General features: G+C 41.0%; 1 protein-coding gene across 2 annotated transcripts in view; it reads left to right on the forward strand.

Annotated features, from left to right (window-relative positions):
• The window catches only part of DPP7 (dipeptidyl peptidase 7), a 2,619,404-nt gene that overhangs the window by 899,588 nt on the left and 1,695,710 nt on the right, over positions 1–24,106 (forward strand). For both annotated transcript variants that reach the window (XM_044058506.1, XM_044058507.1), the window contains exon 6: positions 10,808–10,974. In XM_044058506.1, the coding sequence (XP_043914441.1) occupies positions 10,808–10,974 (167 nt within the window). The remainder of the gene's footprint in view (positions 1–10,807; positions 10,975–24,106) is intronic.

Genomic DNA, 24,106 nt, shown 5'->3' on the forward strand with positions numbered 1-24,106 from the left:
AGTCCCTGGCTTATTCTTCCTTGCATTTTCAATTTTCTGCTTTGCCTTTTGGCTTCTTTACTGCCCCAAGAGTATTAGTTAAATGCATCACACATGTCCTTGCCTTTTACAGGATGAGAGGCGTTGACATCTTTCCCTATCTGGACAATCTGTTCATTCAAGCTTCTTCCTCTGATGCTCTGCTTCAGTATCTCCAGTTGACTGTTTACCTGTTACAGAGTCTGTGGTTCAGCAAAAAATTCCATAAGTCAGCTCTTACACCATTTAAGAATCATATTTTCTTCAGTTACGGGCTTTGTCGGTCTCCATGCTGGCATCTCTAACTGGCGCCCAAGGCCTCTCTCTCACTGCTTTTTTCCAGTCTGTTCTTCCTTTGGCTTCAGTCATAGCCAGGAAAATTCTCAGGGTCCTCTGATTCATTTCTTTCAGTATTCTCATCCTCCCTCTGGCAGGTTCCACATAAGAAAGCTTCAGTGGTACCTCAAGCCATTGTGGCTTCAGCATTGCCACCCCCTGGACTTTCTGGTATCCTTCCTTTCCTGTCTCAAGCTAGAGCTTCAGTGGTGGATTCATCACCTTTCTTTCAACCCAGGACTTCCTTTCCGAGCTCCAGTCCCGACTCAAGAGCTTTTTACAGACGCTTCTGACAGAGGTTGTGGGCCTTCTTTGTCTCTCTCAAAGTTAATCAGTGGTCAGACCTTATCAGTATAACGAAGGTGAGGGCCTTACTTCTAGCTCTTCAGGTTTTTCATTCCTTCTTTCACCTTGGGTCCCTCAAGATTTTCACAGACAATACCACAGTGATGTGGCATTTCAACAAGCAAGGAGATGCAAGGTCCTATCATCTTTGCAGAGTAGCTCATCAGGTGTGGGATCTAGCTGTCCCAGTATCAGGTGACACTTTGAGCAGTTTACATTCCCTTGGAGCTCAGTTTATTGGCAGACTCTGTGCAGATCCAGTACACAACCTCTTGAATGGATGCTTCACAGAGATGTGTTCCTGGAGATTATCCATCGGCCGGGTATTCTTCAAGTGGAACTTTCTGCCTTCCCTCTGATAGGCAACTTCCTCTAATCTGTTTGAGTCCAAAGTTCTTTGGTTTGGAAAGTGGATGCCCTGTCTTTCCCTTGGAAGGGGATGTTTCTGTACACCTTCCTCCCTTCCTCTGTTACCACAAGTCTTGCAAAAGATTAGGCAGGAGTCTCCTAAACTTTTGCCAGTAACTCCCTTTTGGCACAAACAGTATTGATTCCTCCTCCTTTCTCTCCTGACCAGAGGAAATAACCACAAGTTACCTTATTGGATAGATATTCTCACACAAGACAAGGAGTCTGTTATCCATCCTTAATTGATCACTCTTCAACTGACACTGTGGGAAATAGGGTTTTGATCCCTTTTAGCACCTCTTTTCTGAGGATGTGCTTCGGATCTATGTATATGTCCATATGATGAAGATTTTCTGCTGGTGCCTCTCTCCCCATCAGGATCCCCTATCTGTGGAGGTTCCACTTGTTCTGTTTTGTTGTGATCTGCTACATGCTGGGATAGCATATTCTTCTGTTAAAGCTCGACTGTCAGCAGTTTCTGATTGTCCTTGACTCTTCCTCTGGCCTCTAGATTTGAGGTCAAGCAAATCTTAAAGGCATTATTCCTATCACGAAGCTTATTCCACCTTCCTGGGCACTGAGCTTTGTACTTTAAAAATTGACTCAGTCTCTTTTTGAGTCTGCTTCTTCAGCTTCCTTAGAACATTGTACTTGAAAGGCTGTTCTTTTGGCTGTCACTCAAGCCAAGAAAATGAACTTCAGGCTGTCATGCCTGTTCCTCCTTTCTTAGTTTTCCACAGGGACTGGGTATCTCTCTATACTAACCTTACTTTTATACCCAAGGTGGTCAAAGAATGATCCCTTAATCAGTCTATTCATTTGCCTTCCTTATGATTTTCTCTACTGTCTGCCAGTGAGAAGGTTCTTCTCACCTTGGATTTGCAAAGACAGCTCCAATATTATTTGGATAAAGCTAAAGTTATTCCTAAATCTGAGCAGATTTTTGTTTCCTTTCACTTTGGATTTTAGGTTCAACTGTTTCTAAGCAAACCTTTTCTTCCTGTATTTCTAAGACCAAAACAATAAGTAACAAGGTCACACAGAAAAAACAATCAGTAAAAACTACAAGACAAATCTAGCCAAGCATGATTTTACACTGTGTGATTCCGTAAAACCTCTTGTATTAGGAATAACATGGGATATTTGCAAATGACCCCTTAAGGACATCGGGCGTTTCAGCTTTATGGCAGTTCTGAATGCCCATGACTTTATTTCCTTTTTAAGTCTGTAATGGACAAATTTGAGTCAATAAAGCCAAACCCCACTTGCTGTGGACATGCATGTTTCAGCCTTCTTATGACCTCATCAGCACAGAATAAGTGGACTGTTTTGGCTAACCTTTGGAAACACAGGGTTGTACCCAGTTGATGTCCATAACCATTAGGTATTTCTAAGACCATTTCGTTTTTGTTATTCTTTTCATTGTAAATGTCTTTCCGCATCAGTAAAGACTCATTCTACCAGGGCTCTTGCTTCCTCTGGTGCTTTGTTTTCAAGGCGCTAGATACCAATTCCATCTTTGAGGCTGCTACTTGGTCCTCTGTTCATACTTTCACTAAACATTACAAATTGGATGTTATTTCCAGGGCCAGAGCTGGCTTTGCTAGGGATATCCTGCATGGGTTTCTGGAGGGCTCTTCTGTGCCACCCTTCTCTTAGGCTTCACCTTGAGCGTTTGTACTCTCCCTTAGGTTTTGAATACTGCAACAGTGATATGGAAGGACATAGCACAGTTGCGTAAAGCCTTACCATAACAGTAGATGTCCTTCTCTTTACTGTTGCAGTGTTCACTCCCTCCCTCCTTACTGCCCCCTTTACTGTAGTCTGTTCTTCTTGCCCTCCTGGCTGAGGGGCTCTTTTTTCTCCTTCTGGATGCATGTTTTTTGCTTGCCCCTAGGGGCATTCAGTTCCTCCTGGAGCTTTTCCTGTTCTGAGTGTGTGCATCTGTACGTCACCTTTATGCCCTACATCTTGTGCAGGAAGTATACATGTGAAGTACAATACCTATAAGTAGTCAAGGCTTTGGTGTACTGGCCAGACATTGGGCAATCCTTGGCAGGAGGATCCCTTAGGTTATGAATACTGCAATAGTGAGAAGGACATCTACTGTTTTGGTAAGATTTTACACAACTGTACCTTTTATGCGTGGTTTTCCTTGGGTTGATCAGCTAGTAAATACAATTCTCTCCTATTGTTTTCTGAATGGTAGTGATGATGATTGTGGATATATTCCCCTACTGGTTATTCCCTATAGATATTTGCTACCAGTTATATCTCCAGAGATTCACTCAAATGGTAAAACTCCTAATCCTTTTCAGTGTCTGGATGACGTATGCACATGTAACAGCTTTGCATTCTCTAAGCACAACTTCATGCATGTTGTGATCAGCTTATTAATTGCATATATTGAGAAATGTAGGGTGCAAATTGACATGCTGCAATCCAGCTGAGTAGACATAAGCATATGAGTTTGATAAATGGAGAATTTCAATGAGGATAATTGGCAAAATATTAGGGGGGTAAAGGAAATTTCCTGTTATTATATAGATAACTTTAATTATGGTATAAGAAGAAAAAAGAGACAGTAATTGAAAGTTTGTGACCGTAAGGGAATTCTGCCAGCAAAATAAGTTTACTGTAGCTTGGAAGAATTTATTTATAGGTGGTGAATGGAATTTAGTGTTGTAGTAGTAGTGATGTGTTGGAGGAATGCTAGAAGGGAAACTAACTACTCAAGCTAGATTTTTTTTTTTAAAAAAGCATATGAAGGTATGGATGATTTTACTTCAGAAGCAACAGTTCAGAGGGAGTTTACATATTATTCCCAAAAAAGATAGATTAAATGACTTTGGCTAGATAGAAACAATGGTTTACTATCAAATGACTGAAAATCAGAAGACTGAATCCCAAAAGACTGAAAATTCAAAGTATTGAATGATGGAATTTGTCCCTTCTCCACTGTTGTGTAATCTTGGAGTTGGTATATATATTTAGCAGGGGGTGTGGGGGGGCGCAGTCAGTCAGTCTTTTGATTTTCAGATATTTGATAGTAAATCAGAAACAATATGTGACCGGAGCATGTATAATAAGTTGAAAGTACTATGACAGTATGTCCAGTAATTACATCTGAATACGCAACTATAATAGCTAAGATAAAAATGCAAGAGCCGAAATAAAAAAAAGAAAAGCTTGGTCATTTCCCAAGATAAAGGGTAACTGTAAAATCCAAGAGCTATTCAGGCATTTAAAAATGGTTCCTGAGGTTTTAGCTGAAGCATGGAATAGCATGAAACTATAGTGGAAGTAAAGGCAGGAGACCGAGAAAAGACTTGATAAGTAATCGTCTCTGATGATAATTCCAGAGCCTAGAAATGCTTAGCATGAGGATGTAGGCAACAGCAAATTGAAAGAGCTGTGAAAAAATTCAGGAACCAGTGATCAGAAGGTTAACTAGGAACCCTGAATACATTATTGAGCAGAGGATTAGTGAAATCAGGAAGAGACAGTTGGACATATTTTTGGAATCTTTAGGTATCCCAACACTTAGTGAAGTGGAATCTAAGGAATTCTCCGATGCATAAAGCAGAAATAAAAATTGTGATGTATAACTAAGCAAGAAGGAAGTCTCCAGGAATGGATGGATTTGCTGTAGAAATCCAGAATTTAGGAGGAAGGAGGCTGTTAAAAATTTGGAAGGCACTTTACCTCTCATAACTTAAATATAATTTCTGACAGATACCTGTCAACTAAACTGCATAGTTCTCCTGTCAGAAAGATTATGTGGCTTTTGCAACCTATTACTTATTCTGTTATATATTTTTCATGCATCATTATGTAACATACATATTAGGCACTTCTGTCTTGTATGTAATGTATGGTGAACTTTATTGCTTGCCTTATATTTTGCTTATTTTCTTTTGTGGTATTCACAAATTATACTACTTTGTTATTGTCCTAATATTTGTAGCCATTGTTTGATTTTTTTAATTCTGTTTAATGTGTACTATGGAGCTTTTCTCCCCGGGCCTCTGCTGAAAATGGGCTCATATCCAAAGGGACTTTCCCATTAAACAAATGTCAAATAAAAAAACGAATGACTGAATAATAAATATTTTCAATTCATACAGTTCTAAACTACTTGTGAATGTTGTAAACATCCCAACATCTCCAGTTTTGCTGTGCAATGCCATTTTTACTTACTAATTTAAATTAATTAAAAAGTAAAGACTCCATTGCTGAATAGTTTTAATGCAGAAAAAGTATTTGATAGAGTTTGCTTGGAATTTACGAACAGGCCAGTGTTATGTGCATTCCCAAATAATTTAATAGAGTTAATACTGAGACTTTATGATGGGCCAAAAATAAAAGGAGGGAGGAGTCTGTTCTGATAGCTTGAGTATAAATGAAGGAACCAGATAGGGATATACTCTTTTCCCTCTCTTATATGCAGTATATTTGGGGTCTTTTGCTAAAAAGATGAACATTTCACAAATTTAGGGATATAATTGATGTGGTAGTCAAGAAAGACTAGCTTTGTTTGTGGGTGATATTCTGTACTTGCCATATCCTAAATGTGGCTGTTAGGGTACTGTGGGATATTTCAAGACAGTTTCAAGTATTTTCAGGATATAGCAGTAAATTATGTTACTGTGCATGAATTAGTTAAACTTGGCCCATTTTAGGATGAACTGAAAATGTTAGATATATAGGTATATGGATTAAATGGCTTATGTTGTAGCAGCTAAAGATATATGGGGAAAAGACCAAGTGGAAGATTATTAAAAACGTATTGTGGAAATGACAGTAAGGTATAGGCAAAATAAATGTTTTCTGTTCATTTGGTCCTGTACATCAGCTAGCATACTTTTATCAGCCAGAGGAAAAATTGTAGATTTCAATAAAGAGTTGAAAGAATTTATTTGGGAAGGGAAGAAGGCAAGAGTAAAGTTAGATAAGTTGATGTTTCCTATTTAACATGTTGTTCAAAGGTTTACTTTAAAGCTAAGCAGCTGAGAATATATATATATATATATATATATATATATGTGTGTGTGTGTATGAATATACTGTAGATGGATATATATAGCACAAGCAGAGTGATACAGATCAAAGTGGAAAAAGTTGATGACAAAAGGTGGAAGGATGATGCAGAGATATTAGAATTTTGGAGGGAAGCCGTTATACTGAATAGAAATAATTGTACAGTATCTTATATGTACAAAGTTGAAGACAGTATTATAAAGACTAAATCAGCAAGGAAGTATAAAAAGGAGATTTGGCTAGTAGGAAAACATAGCTAAGGGTGCAGAAAATAGGCAAGGGATAACTGTAAGTAACGGGAGAAAACTAGCAAAGGAACAATGTTACTGGGATCAAATAAGTTGGAAGGGAAAAGTGACAGAGTGGGAAGAAGCCAACCAGGTGTATCAGCGGTTACCATATTTGGAACTGTTGTATACACACAAACACACATACATGGGTTTCCAGAAAAATACTGAGTGTGGGTAAGGTTGACAGCTGTCTAGTCTACTGCAGATGATTGACGGGTGAGTAGGATGGACAGTCCACAGGTACAGGAATATTCCCTTTCCCCAGGGATTGTGCGTTCTCAGAGTTGATATATATAATTAGCAAGGGATGTGGGAGTACAGGGGGAGTTGCCCCCTGCAAAAAAAGTTTTACTTTTTTTTTTCCTTCAGTAAGAAATTGCATGTGCTGAGGCTGTTTCTCAGCACATGCACACTGTGGTATCATCTTCCATGTTTTTGACCATGTGCGGTTGATGTTTTTGCAGTCTGCGGGTGTTTTTTTGTTTTCTGGTACCTGGTACACCTCTCTCTCTCTCGTGTGTGTGTGTTTATATATATATATATATATATATATATATATATATATATATATATAGTGTGTGTGTGTGTGTGTGTGTGCATGTACACACACACACACACACACAGTGGATATAAAAAGTGTACACGCCCTTGTTAAAATTCCAGGTTTTTGTGATATAAAAAAAATGAGACCACAATAAATCATTTCAAAATTCTTCCCACCTTTAATGTGATTTATAACCTGCACAATTCAATTGAAAAACAAACAAATCTGTTAGGGGGAAAATATAAAAAAATAAATGTACAATAAGCGGGTTGCATAAGTGTACACATCCTTAAACAATTACTTTGTTGAAGCACCTTCTGATTTAATTACAGCATTGTCTTCTTGGGTACACACCTGCCATCAATTAAAGATAATCTGATTGAGCCCAAATAAAGTTCAGCTGTCCTAGTAGGATTTTCCTGACATTTACTCAGTTGCCTGCTACAGCAAAAACCATGGTTCGCAGAGAGCTTACAAAGCATAAAATGGATCTCATTTTTTTAAAGCCATCAGTCAGGAGAAGGGTACAAAAACATTTCCACAGCTTTGGATATACCATGGAACTTAGTGAAGACAGTCATCAAAAAGTGGAGAGAATATGGGACAACAATGACGTTGCAAAGAACTGGACGTTCTCCAAAATTGATGAAAAGACAAGACGAAAACTGGTCAGGGAGGCTGGCAAGAGACCTACAGCAACACTGAAGGATATGCAAGAATTTCTGTCAAGTACTGGTTGTGTACTACATGCGACAATCACCTGTATTCTCCATGTGTGTAGACTGTGGGGTAGGGTTGCAAGATGGAAGCATTTTCTTACGCACAAAAGCATCCCAGCCTGGCTAAAATTTGCAAAACAATACATCAAGTCTCCCAAAAGCATGTGGGAAAATGTGTTGTGGTCTGATGAGACCAAGGTTGAGCTTTTTGGCCACAATTCCAAAAGGTACTTTTGGTGCAAAACAACACCTTGCATCAACAAAAGAACACCATCCCCATGGTGAAGCATGGTGGTGGCAGTATCATGCTTTGGGGTTGCTTTTTTCAGCTGGAACTGGGGCTTTAGTCAAGGTGGAGGGAATTTTGAGCAGTTCCAAATACTAGTTAATTTTGACCCAAAACCTTCAGGCATCTGCAAGAAAGCTAAAGATAATGAGGAATTTCACCTTTCAACATGACAATGACTCCAAGCATGTGTCCAAATAAACAAAAGAATGGCTTCACCAGAAGAAAATTCAAGTTTTATAATGGCCCAGCCAGAGCCCAGACCTAAATGCAATAGAAAATCTGTGGGATAACCTGAAGAGGGCTGTTCTCACAATCTGACAGATTTGGAGCGCTTTTGCAAGGAAGAGTGGGCAAATATTGCCAAGTCAAGATGTGGCGTGCTGATAGATTCCTACCCAAGAATACTGAATCCTGTAATTAAATCAAAAGGTGATTTAACAAAATATTAGTTTAAGGGTGAGCACACTTATGCAACCAGCTTATTGTACATTTTTTATATTTTCCCCTAACAGATTTGTTTGTTTTTCAATTGTACAGGTTATAGGCCACATTAAAGGTGGGAAAAGTTTTGAAATGATTTATTGTGGTGTCATTTTTTTTTATATCACAAAAACCTGGCATTTTAACAGGGGTGTGTACACTTCTTATATCCACTTTATGTATGTAAATATATATATATATATATATATATATATATATAATATACACACACACACACACACACACACAAAGGGAGTATTGATGGAAAGACAAGTACTAGTACAGTTTTTAATGGAACCAAGAACAGACAATACTGTAACAGAAGGGATAATCAATAGAGCTTGTAATTAAAAATCAATGAAAGGAAATTAGAAAAGACTGAGATAAGATTAAAACAACAAATTGTGAAAGAATGTGAGTCAATCTGTCTGGCTTCCAGGTATGCTCTAACGTGCAGAGGATTCCGGGTAATTGCATAGAAATGTTTGCATAGGTATTTTTTATATTCCAAATACTCTTCAGAGGATTTTTCTTCAACCAATGAATGAATGTTGGATGTGTGAATGGAAAAAGAGGAAATCAGCAACACTTTTTTGGGAGAGAATGTGGAGAGTTAACTGACTTTAAAGACTACCGACAGAAAGTCCTGACACCTGTTGGGGAGCATATTCCGTTAACTGCTGAGAGGTAATGCTGTTAAGATGGTGTTATGGTTTAGAACTGTAAAGACCTTTATTAAGTTTACTGTTACTAGCAGCCAAAAAGCAGTTGTTCAATAGCAAAATCAAGAATCAAATTGTAGTAAATGAAGTATTGAATATTGTGAAGGAAATCAAGATGAGATCATTGAGTGAAGCAATAATTTTCACAAAAAATGGTGCATTTGGGAGCAGTATATACAAAGCAATTCTCAGATTACTAAAATTTATAGGTTGATAGTAATTGTAAAGAAAATCCCATATACTAATACACAATAGTAAGGAAGAGACTTGTGATGGAAATTGTATGTATAATGCGTACATGTGATTATGGAGATTTACTATGAAAGTTATGTTTTCATTGTTAATATATATGAACTTGTTGCAAGTCAATAGTGTGACGCACTACATTTTTAGAAATAACCGTACGCAAGCTTTTGAGTTCTTTACTAAAAGAAAATTTTAAGATGGGTTTAGAAGTTAAATATACACACAATACAGTTTTGCACAAAGGAAATATACAGTAGTGTTTCAACAGGTGGCTTGTAGAAAAATACTGACAGAGTAGCTGAATATTGCCCATCAAAACTTGGTCTAGAAGAGACGTTGTACCTCTTTCACTATCTGAGATGTTTAAAGGTAAATGTCAAAGCAAACTGCAATAATTAACTCCAGAAAGCAAGTAAGTATATCGAAGAAGTAAAAAGAAATGTTCTGTAATAGTTCTGTGAGTTGAGTCTATACAGCAAGACAGTTACACCACTTGACCTCTGGAATAGTGTCTCGGGACAAGTCATCGCTGGAGCATACAAGGTCAGTACAGAGAACACCCAGGCAGAATCCTCTTTAAAGTGTCTATGGGAGTTTCCTGGCCCAGTGATTCTTTATTCAAGCTGCAGACAATAACTCTCAGCTGTGTGTTACAATGCCTTAAGGAATGGGGGAACTGGCTTACACTGGTTAACAGTGTGTGTATTTTTCTGTCACTATCCCTCATTGCACAGTTTAGACTTTGTAGTTGACTACATTTTATGTTTAACATACCTGCTTATGTCATAGAAAAACAAGGTTGCAGGTTTTATAAAATGTTGTTTTTCTAGCTTTGATGCATTCTTACCAAGAATACAGTTGCAGGTCAATATACATTCCTAACAGCAATACATTGCTTTAAGGACCCATTTGTGTTTTGATGCATGCAAATGACCGACATGTATGATTTACCTTTTATAATTGTGGGTTAATTAACTTTTATGAATAATTTTCCTTTTATTTCATAAATGTTCGCATTTTGTGAATGTAAATGGCATTGCAGTTTGTACCCAAGATCCCTCATTTTGTTCTATAATGAGAGTATATTTGTGCCTTTAGGCCCATGTCTTCACTGGAAAGGACCAGCTCACTTACCTAGTTATCAAATTATGAAAAAGAAAAAAACATAAAAGTTGTGAGAGGAGGGGGGAGGATTGTAGATTAGGAATCAAAGGAGATGTATGGTGATCTTGTAGTTGGAGAAAGCCTTTATTTGTCCACAGGTATTGTATGTTTTTGTGCACTTTACTTTTTATTAGAAATTTAGGACCATCATTGCAACAATTACACAGTCTGTAACAAGTTTAAAACGTATTTTCTCTTTTCCCTAGCATATGAGCAAATCAGCAGTAAGATGTCTCTGTGTTCATTACCCATTTCCATAGAAGACCTGAATCAACTGTACCAGTTTGTGAGAAATGCATTCACTGTTCTGGCAATGATGGACTATCCATATAGCACTAACATGTCAGCCCCACTCCCTGCCAATCCTGTAGAGGTAAGTGCCTGTCTGATCATTCTGTTTTCTTTGTTTATTAAATAATGCTATTTGGAGTTATTTATGTATGTACATAATTGACTGTGGTATAAGGGTAAGTGATTGGACAGCATGGTGGTTGTGTTTATTGCTTTACCTCTCGTAGCTGCAGGATTCAGTCCATGTATGCAGCAAGTGTCTTTTTGGAGTCTACGTGTTCTCCCTGTCTGGTTTTTTTTTTTCAGATTCTTGCATACCTTCTTTGGCAAGCGTCACTCAGTTAGTTATCACATTTGGGGTTTAAACTCCTTATGTCCTATTTCTGTACCACAGTTTCTTCAAATTAGTGGCATATGTCTCCTGAGGAAATGGAACTGGTCTCTTCATCTTTCATAGGTACTAACATATACAGTATAATGGCATATGATACATTGTATTGCATACTTCTTTTTGTATTCTGTTACCACTGCTTTGGAGTGCATTTCACCTTTAGTCATGCTCGAATTAATGTGTTATTGCCAGCATCATTTTTATACTTTGTTAAATTTTCATTTTTAAAACTGGTCAATTTCTTTATTATTGGGGAACAGAATTTATTTATACTTTGTTGATCAAAGTTATCCCACTAGGCCAGTGGCCTCTTTTCCGGGTGACCTGAAGTGGTATTTGTAATGAGTAAGGGAAATTTGGCCTGGACATCAGAGGACTTCCCTATTATTTTTGATGAGTGCCACAGTATCTGTTACGTCCTCCTCAGCTTCCATCAGCTCGGAGAGATGGGGCATTGGGTTAACAGGTCATCCAAAAGATGTATGAATATTGTAAAAGATGTGGTTCTGCTAGCACAAAAATGTTCCACACATGGCATTTTTGTGCAAGTCCATTTTTGTAATTAGTGGCTGAGACCACTTTTATTTCAATGGTTTACAAAAGATACCACTGTAAAGGTCTTTAATGTATACCTTGAGAAAGGCGTTTCTTAAAACACCGGAGTCTGAAAAACTGAAATAAAAAAGTACAGTTGTGTACACTTACCACAAATGTAGATATTCGAGTGTATTCACTGTTGCAGTCATTACATTCTAATTTATCCTTATCTGGACAATTGTCTCATTCAGGCAGAGTATAGTGAAGGAAAGAAAAGGTATAGAAAGGGGGCTGGCGGGTGGGTAATCCGGACTGCAACAGTGAACGAACATCTACATTTATGGTAAGTGTACACAACTGTACTATGTTCTTAATGTTTCACTGTTGCAGTCATTACATTTGGGTAGAATCCCAAAGCTGTGGATGGAAGGATGGAACTAAACAGCTTTAGGAGCAGCTATAAGGCCCTGCAGGACTGCAGTGGCAAAGCCTACCCTGCATTTAGAAAAGAGAGGTAAATGGTAATGCTTTGTGGAACGTATGATCTGAGCTCCAAGTTGCAGCTTCTAGAATGTCTCTGGTAGGGACCACTCTGAGAAAAGCTGCTGAAGTAGAGACAGCCCTGGTGGAATGGGATCTGATCCCCTTGGGCACAGGTTTACCATGGTGCAAGTAGCAGAAATGAATGCAATGGCTTTTCCATTTAGAAATAGTCTGCTTTGATATAGCCTTCCCCTCTGATCCTGCAGCAAATGCCACCAGTAGTTGCTCAGACTTTCTTAGAGATTTTGTCCTGTTTAAGTAGAATCTTAGTTGTCTGTATACATCCAATGAATGCAGAATCCGCTCCCCCTTGTTCTGCGGATTTGGGAAGAAAGTTGGCAGGTTAATGATCCAGTTAAGAGCCACACTGGAATACCACCTTAGGCATAAAAGAATTGGTCCTGAGGGCCATCCTGTCCGGGTAAAAAATAATGAAAGGCTCCACTGCCATGAGAGCCTGTAGTTCTGAAACCCTTCTAGCTGAAGTGACTGCCAAAAGAAAGGCTGTCTTCCAAGAAAGAAATTTTATATCCGAAGTAGCTTCTGGTTTAAAAGGAGGTAGGGTGAGTTTTTCCAGCACAAAATTGAGGTCCCATGCAGGAGTTGGCGCTCTCCTGGGAGGCCTTAAATTTTTCACCCCTCTGAGGTACTGATGAGAAAAGAGGGGAGGCGCTGTGTTGTAATGAGTCGAGATGGCAGAGGCATGGATTTTTATTGAAGAAAAGATAGACCCTTGTGAAGCATCTCAGTTAAGCATTGCACAATCTGAGGAATATTGGGCTTTGCTGTGTCTATTCCTTGTGCTTGGTTCCAAGCACAGAATCTCTTCCATTTAGCAGCATAAGATTTTCTAGTACTAGGCCTTCTGGCCTCCAAAATGACATCCATCACAGGTTTACTGAGAGATGTGGTTGGTGAAATTAGTTGTTTAGCCATGCTGCAAGATTCAGAGTTTGGAGCCGACTGTGCAGAATTTGATAGTTCTGCTGAGACAATAGGTGAGGTGTTTGAGGCAAGTACCACGGAGGAAGGTGTGACATATTCCTTAGAAGCGGGTACCCGTGTTGGCGAGGCCAGTCCGGAGCAATTAGAATCATTTTTGGTTTTCCCTGTCTGACTTTTAGTAAGACCTTGGAGAGTAGAGGCAGAGGGGGAAATGCATAGACTGATGGGTTTTTTCCAGCTGAAGGATAGAGCGTCCACTTTCCATGCTTTTTTTGTGATGAGTTCTTGTGCAGAATTTGTCCAACTAATAGTTTTGGGGAGAGGCAAATAGATCTATGTCTGGGCTCCCCCATGTTTGTGTTAACATGCTGAAGATTTGTGGATCCAGTTTCCATTTGTGAGGTTCCATAAGATTTCTGCTTAGGTCGTCTGCCAGAGTATTTTGCTTTCCTGGCAGGAATTGAGCTTGAAGATGTATTTGGTAAGTCAAGGCTGTGTTCCTCAAGGCCATGGCTAGTCTGCAAAGGTGGTAGGAGTGGGTTGTTTATGTACCACATAACTGTGGTGTTGTCCGTCTTTATCAGTAGTTGTCCTGGATGAAGGAAGTCCTTGAAGGCTGTCAGAGCATTCTGAACAGCTAGCATTTCTTTCTGGTTGATATGTAGATGCATTTGGTTTGGGCTCCATTTGCCCTGAATGCATCTCCCTGGCAGGTGGGCCCCCCAAGCGTAGTCTGATGAGTCTGTAGTTAGGGTTCAGGTGGCAGGAGGTAGAATGAATGACAGTCCCTTGTTTTGGTGACATGTCTCTGCCCACCAAAGAAACTCCTGTTGTAGGCAGGGAATGAGAAGAATCATTGTTTCCAGGCTGTGACAATGTTGACTCCATAAGCTTTTTAGATACCATTGAAGTTTCCTCATATGCAGTCTCGCATATGGAATTAGTAGAATGCAGGATGCCATGAAACCCAAAAGCCTGCAGAATTTGTCTTGCAGATAGCTGGGTTTTTGTTGCCACTTGTTTGAAGTATGTTGTCAATTGAATTTGTTTGTCTGGCATGAGGTAAGCCATCTGGGCAGTTGTATTCAAACTTGCACCCAGGAATGTAATTATTTGAGAGGGTACCAGTTGTGATTTCTTTTCGTTTATGGTGTACCCTAGGCAAGCTAGAAGCCTTTTTACAAATGCCAGATGTTGAAGAAGAATGTCCTTGTCCTCTGCCTGAATGAGACAATCGTCCAGATAAGGATACATTTGAATGTAATGACTGCAACAGTGAAACACGAAGAACATCATGCCATTGATTCTTCACAAATCTGTGCACACTAATAGAAGAAATGCTGTTCATATTTATCAATGCTGCAGTAGCCTTACTGATATGGGTTGTATCCTGCCAAGGATATAACAGCCAGCCAGCTTTCAAAGTTTCAAGGCACCTTCCACAGTCGCAAACTGTCAAGCAGCTCGAGATGAGTTGACTAAAAGACAAGTTTGGGCGTGAAGCCCATCAAAGTTTTACTGCCACTGAGGAGTACGCTGCTGTGATACTCGCAAGGATAGACTGCTAGCTTGTGTTTTCCTTAGCTGGGCAGGTAAAGTCTCTTTGGGGGGGAGCTTCAGTTTTCTTATTTTTTACTGATGTTTTATTACTTTCCTCTTCAGGAAAGTTATTTTAAAGCTAAGAGTGTTGTGGTTTGATGAATTGTCACAAGATTGTAATGTACTTTGAAATGGAACATTCATTTATGTCTATATAAAGTAGTGTTAACTAACTGATAAAATATTTTCTATGGAGGCATTGTTTATTTTCCCATTGTGGGGTTGCCATAGCATTTGAACGTGCTTTCTACGTGCTTTCTCCTGTTTTTCTGTCAAAAAAAACATCTTTTGTAGACTGGTAATTTTATTGACGTTATTGCTCATCTTCCTCAGAAAAGAGGGACCATTTTTGTTTTGACCCATGGAGCTGATTGTCAGTCCCGTGGTTGGTCCTTTTTATAGCCACAAAAAGACAAAGATGTTCTTCGTGTTTTACTGTTGCAGTCATTACATTTGGGTAATCTGCTGGCAGGTTGCCCTCAGTCGGCCTGAATATCAAAGTCTTGGGTCCTGGCGTCTGTTGCTGTCTCTTCTTCCATGACGTCAGGTCATCAGGGGTATAAAACATGTAGCCAACGCCATTTTCTTCAGTCTTGCTTGCTGCGCGGTGCCCGAAGCTGAAGCAGTTCGCAAGTGCCGGTCGGCCGACTCCTGAAATTTTCGCATTCGAGTTTCAGAACCGAAGTCCTCAAATAAAGCTGAGTAACCCCATTGGGTAAACTTTTTCTTGCTCCTTACTGATGTCAGTAAAAGTTAATTGCATTACTTGTGGGAAGCAAATACCTCATAAGGATTTTCATTTGTACTGTATTCCTTGCCTAGGCCCAGATCATAACGTGCCTTGCTGTCGGTTTTGTGCTAGATTTAACCAACGCACTATTAAGTGTCGATATATCCTTGCTTCAAAATATTTTGGAAACAGATTTAATTACCCTGAAATGTCATCTGATAGCAATCTGACTACTGGAGTTCACAAAAAAACGCGAAGAAAAGGACAGAGACAGACCGTTGAGGTCCAAAACCAATGACAAAGCTTTTCCTAAGCCGGTTCGCCGGTACTCAGTGAGGTGCTTTCGCAGCCCCTGATACCCGCTACGTTTGAGTCGCAGCCTCTACCGTGACCCTTGTGGAGTCTGGCATGCCGCGAGAATCTCCTGCGAATGTCTCTCCCTTGGATGGGTCCGGAGCCGCTGAGCAGGCACCGGCTTTTGAGGGTGTTTTCAGGCCTCAACATTTCTATATAAAACCGACGCCAGCTTCAAAAACAAAAGCAACTTCTAAGGCTAAAAAGCCGACGCATGAGCCACATGCTCAGGCCTCTATGCCTAAAAAACAGATGATTAAAATGGCTGAAGACGTAATTACCTTGATCAGGGGTTCCCAACCCCCACCTGATAAGAGGTGTAGGCAAGACACTGATTCAGATCAGGTTTCTGTTTCTTCTGATTCCTCTTCTGATCAGGACTTTTCCATATCACCCTATGAGGATTCAGATGCAGAGGAATCCATCCCATCTACATCTCCTCCTGAAGATTATTCATTTGGATAAACCTTGCCTACTTTAAGGGAACATTTCCATTGGGAGAGTCAAGATTTCTCAGAATCAAAAAAATAGGCTTAGAGATTTCCTCCTTCCTCAGCATAGGCCTTTGGCTATACCTTCTGTATTAGACATTGCTGATGATGTGTTTTCGGAATCTAGCATGGCCCCCGATTCCCTACCTCCGGCTCCTAGTAAGCCAGATAGATATTACAGGGTTCCTGACTCCCACAAATTTTTATTCAAAAATCTTGCTGCTGACCCTGAAACTATCTCACAGGGTCCCAAAGGTGTAAAGGCGTCAACAGCTAAGAATCCTACTCCCTCTGATAGAGATTCTAGGGTGCTGGATAGATGGGGAAAGAAGGTTTATATGTCTGCAACCTTGGCAGTCAGGGCCTTAAACTGCCAGTTTCATATGCTTAAATATCAACAGCATGTTATGGGATTATTGAAACAGAAGATGATGATGATTTCTGAATGTGTGGAAAATAAAGAATTACAGGAATTATTGCATGCAGCAGAACGGATTGGAAAGCATACTTTGCAATGTGGTTTTGATTCCTTGGAGGCCTCTTACAGGGCCGCACTTACTGGATCTGTGATTAGAAGGCATGCCTGGCTCAAAGAGCAAAATCTGCCTGATCATGTTAAGGTTAAATTGTTGGATGCACCTTTACAGCATGATACTCTGGTAATAAGGCAGAAGATGTTTTAAAGAAAATGGAAGACAAAGCTAAATCTATGCAAACTGTAAAAGATTTCTTACAAGTCCAGCCACCCAGATTCAGTAGACACTGGCCTACAAAAAATTGGTCCATTCTTGTGTCCAACAGAGCCTCACGGGGCAAGTCCAGGCGCTCAAAAGGCTCTAGATACCAATCACAAGGTTCTTAGAGGTCAAAGCAATGGGGTGCATCTACCTCCAAATCTGGAGAAAGCAAAGCACAATCCTACAGTAAACAGTCTCAGTGACTTTCCTGTGCCATCATCAAGCACTTACCTTTTGGCAGCTCCCTTAGGGGGAAAATTAGCACTTCATGCTCAGAATTGGCAGTTAACCCATGACAAGTGGGTATTAAACATAGTATCCCAGGGATACAGATTTCATTTCCATACCTTGCCAATTCCAAACGGTTGGTCAGATCTGCCACAAAATCAGTGGTCAGAGGCACAGAAACAAGTTACGTCCCTTATGGATATGGGGGCTATTCAACCAGTACCAGAACAGGAAAAAGGACAGGGGTTTTATTCAAGACTGTTCCTGGTACCCAGAAAAGACCATACCTGGTGCCCAATACTGGATTTATCAATTTTGAACACAATTTTGGACATACCAAAATTCAAAATGCTGACTTTGCAACAGCTTCCGCCCTTGCTGGGCAAGAATGCTTGGTTAGTGACTCTAGACTTAAGAGGCATACCTGCATATCCCAGTAAGGGAATTATGAAGAAGATACCTCCATTTCAAGGCTGGTTTTATGCACTACCAATTCTCTGCATTGCCCTTTGGCTTATCTACTGCACCCAGGGTCTTTACAAAGTGCCTGGCACCAGTAATTGCATTTTGCAGACAAAGAAGCATACAAATCTATCCTTACTTGGACGACTGTCTCATTCAAGCAGAAAGCAAGGACATTCTTCTTCGACATCTGGCGTTTGTAAAAAGGCTTCTAACATGCCTAGGGTACACAATAAACGAAAATAAATCACAACTGGTACCCTCTCAAAAGATTATATTCCTGGGTGCAAGCTTGAATACAACTGCCCAGATGGCTTACCTTACGCCAGACAAGCAAAGGCAACTGACTATTTACTTCAAACAGATGGCAACAAAAACCCAGTTATCTTCAAGACAAATTCTGCAGGCTTTGGGGTTCATGGCATCCTGCATTCTACTAATTCCATATACAAGACTGCATATGAGGAAACTACAGTGGTATCTAAAATGTTTATGGAGTCAACATTGTCGCAATCTGGAAACAATGATTCCTCTCATTCCCTGCCTACAACAGGAGTTTCTTTGGTGGGCAGAGACATGTCACCAGAACATGGGACGGTCTTTCACTCTACCCCCTGCCACCCAAACCCTAACTACAGACGCATCGGATTATGCTTGGGGGCCCACCTGGCGGGGAGATGCATTCAGGACATATGGAGCCCAAACCAAATGCATCCGCATATCAACCAGAAAGAGATGTTAGCTGTTCAGAATGCCCTGACAGCCTTCAAGGACTTAATTCATCCAGGACAACTACTGATAGACAGACAACACCACAGTTATGTGGTACATAAGCAGGGGGGTACACATTCCTACCCCCTTTACAGACTAGCCATGGCATTGTGGGACACAGTCTTGACTTACCAAGTACATCTTCAAGCTCAATTCCTGCCAGGAAAACAAAATACTCTGGCAGGCGACCTAAGCAGAAATCTTATGGACCCTCATGAGTGGAAACTGGATCCACAAGTCTTCAGCATAACAGAGAAATGGGGGAGTCTGGACATAGATCTATTTGCCTCTCCCCAAAATTATCAACTGGACAAATTCTGCACAAGGACTTATCACAGACAAGCATGGAAAGTGGGTGCCCTATCCTTAAGTTGGAAAAACCTATCAGTCTACTTCTTTCCTCCTCTGCCTCTTCTTCCCAAGGTCTTACTAAAGGTCAGACAGGAAAAAACAAAAATGATCCTAATTGCCCCAGACTGACCTCGCCAGCACTGGTACCCAATTCTAAGGAATATGTCTCAACTCCCTCCTTGGTACTTGCCTCAAATACCTCATCTACTATGTCATCAAAGCAATCAAATTCTGCACAGTCATCTCCAAACTCTGAACTTGACAGCATGGTTGATCATGTAATTATTTAAACAACACCTCTCAGTAAATCTGTGATGGATGTCATTTTGGAGGCCAGAAGGCCTAGTACTAGAAAATCTTATGCTGATAAATGGAAGAAATTCTGTGGTTGGAACCAAGCACAAGGAACGGACACAGCAAAGCCAAATATTCCTCAGATTTTGCAGTACTTGACTGAGATGCTTGACAAGGGCCTATCTTTTTCATCAATAAAAATCCGTGCCTCTGCCGTCTCGGCTCATTACAACACAGAGCCTCCTCTCTTTTCTCATCCTCTGATAAAACAGTATCTTAGAGGGGCCAAAAATTTAAGGCCTCCCAGAAGATCACCAACTCTGACATGAGACCTCAATTTTGTTTTGGATAAGCTCACCCTGCCTCCATTTGAACCGGCAGCTACTGCGGATATAAAGTTTTTGTCTTGGAAAACAGCTTTCCTACTGGCAGTCACCTCAGCAAGAAGGGTTTCAGAACTACAGCCCCTCATGGCTGTGGAGCCTTTTATTAGATTTTACCCTGACAGGGTGTGTCCCTCAGGACTAATCCTTCCTTTATGCCTAAGGTGGTATCCAGTGTGGCTCTTAACCAAAACTATTCACCTGCCAACTTTTTACCCAAATAGAACAAGGGGGAACGGATTCTGCATTCCTTGGACGTACACGGACAACTAAGATTTTACTTAAACAGGACCAAATCTCTACGAAAGTCTGAGCAGCTACTGGTGGCTTTCGCTGCAGGATCAGAGGGGAAGGCTATTTCAAAGTGGATCAGCCACTGCATTCGTTTCTGCTACTTGCATCATGGTAAACCGGTGCCCAAGGAAATCGGGTCACATTCCACCAGGGCTGCATCTACCTCAGCAGCTTTTCTCAGAGGGGTGCCAACCAAAGACATTCTAGAAGCTGCTACTTGGAGCTCTGTTCATACTTTTACAAAGCATTATCATTTGCCTCTCTTCTCTAAGTCAGGGGCAGGCTTTGCCACTGCAGGGCCTTATAGCCGCTCCTAATGCTATTTAGTTCCAGCCCCTCCCATCCATAGCTTTGGGATTCTACCCAAATGTAATGACTGCAACAGTGAAACACGAAGAACATAGTACAGTTGTGTCTACTTACCATAAATGTAGATGTTCGAGTGTATTCACTGTTGCAGTCTGGGTTACCCACCCACCATCCCCCTTTCTTTTCTAGAATTTCTCTTTCCTTTACTATATTCTACAGCCTTTGTGGTGTATTTGCTTTTAGATGAAGGTAAAGTTTATGTTACAATTACATTTATATATATAGATATGTTTATATATTTTTGCTCCCCATTTGGGGGGCACCTGACATCTGGGGCAAAAAAACCTGAAGAAAATGGCGTCAGCTGCATGTTTTATACCCCTGATGACCTGACGTCATGGAAGAAGAGACAGCAACTGAAGCAGAACCCAAGACTTTGATATTCAGGCCGACTGAGGGCAACCTGCCAGCAGATTACCCAAATGTAATGACTGCAACAGTGAATACACTCAACACCTACATTTATGATAAGTGTGCACAACTGTACTTTAAGGAAACAGTCTTTGCCACCACAACAGGTTAGCAATTTTCCTGAGCTGCAGGTGGGTAGCTCTGCTATGGCCATTTCTTGTGCCTCAGACCACTCATCTTTTACTGTGGATTCCTCTGGTGTAGCACCTACAGCCACTGTAGACCCAGGGTTAGCCATGTCCTCTGCAGCTTTTGGGGTCCCCTCTGTGAGCAATGGAGAGCCACTCTTGTCTTTTCTGGGAGAGGAAACCGGGAAGGTTTCCCTTTTGTGTCGGAATTCTGTGCCCATCCCTTGGGAAGCAGTGACAGCTATTAGGTAGGAGCATGATTAGCCCCATTTTTCCTGTCAAAAAGAAACAGACGACCAAACATGCATCTTCTACTCCTCAAATTTCTTTGACTAGTAGTTGTTTACTGGTACAGGTTCAGTGTTTGATTAAAGCTATTGATACTTCTTGTAGAGTAGTTTCTGCTAAAAGAAAGAGGGATGCCTCCTTTCCTGAAGAAATTCAAGATTCTGAATCTGAACAGAAATGTACAGGGACAGATTCAGGGTTTTGTTCTCATTTCTGATTTCGACTTGGAGGAGAGCTCACATGTTCATCGTGTTTCACTGTTGCAGTCATTACAGTTGGGTTATCCTGCTGGCAGGCTACTCGCAGTTGGCCTGAGTTCCAAAGTCTAGGTCCGGCGTCTGTTGCTGTCGCCTCCTCCCTGACGTCAGTGCGCCAGGGGTATAAAAGATGCAGCCGACGTCATTTTATTCAGTCTTTCTTGCCGCGCAGTGCCCGAAGCAAAAGCAGTTCGCAAGTGCCGGTCGGCTGACTCCTGAGATTTTCAAATTCGAATTTCAGATCCGAAGTCTTCATTAAAGCTAAGTACCCCGTTGGGGAAACTTTTTTCTTGCTCCAGACTGATGTCAGAAAAAGTTATTTGTATTTCTTGTGGGAAGCAAATACCTCATAAGGATTTTCATTCTTAATGTATTCCTTGCCTAGGCCCCGACTGCGACATTGCTAGTTGTCGGTTTTGTGCTAGATTTAACCAACGCACTATTAAGCATCAGTACGATTTTGCATTTCATTACTTTGGCAGAAGATTCAATTATATAATGCCGTCGGAACAGCCGACTACCGGAGTTTATAAAAAGCGCAAAGAAAAAGAAAAGGGCAGGCATCCAAGGTCCAAAACCGATGAGGCTTCCGCTAGGACTGTCACCGGTTCGCCGGTTTTCAGTGAGGTGCTTTCGCAGCCCCTGATGCCTGCTACCTCAGAGCCATGGGCCGCTTCAGACTCCCACGTGGAGCTGACTAGGCCGCTGGATACTCAAGGTATTGGACACTTGGAAACTATTCCCTCAGATGGGTCTGGAGCCGCTGAGCAGGCATCGGCTTCTGAGGGTGTTTTCAGACCTACTCAGTTGTATGTGAAACCAACTTCAGCTTCAAAGGCAAAGACTAAAGCAGCTCTAAAGACAAAGAAACAAGTACAGCATTCTCCTGGACAGGCCACCACGCCTAAAAAACAGATGCTTAAAATGGCCGAAGACCTAATTACTTTGATCAGGGGTTCCCATCCCCCTCCTGATAAGAGGCCTAGGCAAGAGATAGAATATGAATCTTCAGATCAGGTTTCCATTTCCTCTGATTCCTCTTCTGAACAGGAATATTCTCTTCCTCCCTATGAGGATTCTGATGCTGAAGAATCCTATCCCTTCAGCCTCTCCTCCTGAGGATTATTCTTTTGGGGAGACCCTGCATACTATGAGGGAGCATTTCCACTGGGAAAGCCAAGATTACTCAGAATCCAAGAAAAGGCTCAGAGACTTCCTTTTATTACCACAGCACAGGCCCCTTGCTATTCTTCCTGTTTTAGACATTGTAGATAATGTATTTTCAGAGTCCGGTCTGTCTCCTGACTGTTTACCACCAGCTCCTGTTAAGCCAGACAGATACTACAGGGTTCCTGATTCACATAAATGTCTTTATAAAAACTGTGCTGCTAACCCAGAAACGATCTCTCAGGGTCCCTGCTACCTTGGCTGTAAGAGCTTTAAATTGCCAGTTTCATATGCTTAAATATCAGCAATATCTTATGTCACTGCTTAGACAGAAAATGTTGACAAATTCAGAATGTGCAGAAAACAAAGAATTGCAGGATTTATTGCATGCAGCTGAACAAGTGGGAAAGCATACTTTGCAATGTGGTTTCGATTCTCTAGAGGCCTCCTGCAGGGCCGCTGTTACAGGTTCTGTCATTAGGAGGCATGCTTGGTTAAAAGAACAGAATCTGCCCGGTCATGTTAAAGCAAAACTATTAGATGCTCCATTACAGCATGATGCCTTGTTTGGTGTTAAAGCAGAAGAGTTGTTGAAGAAAATGTAGGACAAAGCTAAATCTATGCAATCAGTCAAGGATTTCTTGCAGGTACAGCCTCCCAGATTTAGCAGGAACTGGCCTACAAAGAATTGGTCCTTTCCAGTGTCAGACAGGCCACAAAGAGGCAAATACAGATGCCCCTGAGGCAGATCACAGCCCCAAGGCTCATACAGGCCTAAAACAATGGGGGTGCTTCTACCTCCAAAAGCGGAGAGGAAAAATCACAGCCATACAGGAAACAGTCTCAATGACTTTCCCCTGCCAGCACCAAGCACTTATCTTCCGGCAGCTCCTTTGCGGGGAAAACTAGCATTTTTTTCACAAAATTGGCACATGATCACCCAGGACAAATGGGTCTTAAATATCGTATCACAAGGCTACAGGTTCCACTTTCACACACTGCCAAGGCCAAACGGTATGCCAGATCTGCCACGCAATCAATGGGCAGAGGCACAAAAACAAGTTTCATCCCTTATGGACATGAGAGCCATTCAGCAAGTACCACAGCAAGAGCAGAGACTAGGATTTTACTCAAGGCTGCTATTGGTGCCCAGAAAGGACAAAGCCTGGAGACCAATACTGGACCTGTCTATCCTAAACACATTCCTGGATATACCAAAATTCAAAATGTTAACTCTGCAGCAGCTTCTGCCCATGCTGGGCAAGAAGGCTTGGCTTGTGACTTTAGACCTAAAAGAGGCATACCTGCATGTCCCAATCAGGCAATCATGCAGAAGATGCCTCAGATTTATAGCTGTCTCAATGCACTACCAATTCTCTGCACTGCCCTTTGGCTTATCTACTGCGCCCAGGGTAACCCAAAATGCCTGGCACCAGTAATTGCATTTTGCAGACAAAGAGGAATACAAATATATCCTTACTTGG

The sequence above is a fragment of the Protopterus annectens genome, chromosome 16.part0 (assembly GCF_019279795.1).
Source record: "Protopterus annectens isolate FY-2018-M chromosome 16.part0, PAN1.0, whole genome shotgun sequence".
NCBI lineage: Eukaryota > Metazoa > Chordata > Ceratodontiformes > Protopteridae > Protopterus > Protopterus annectens.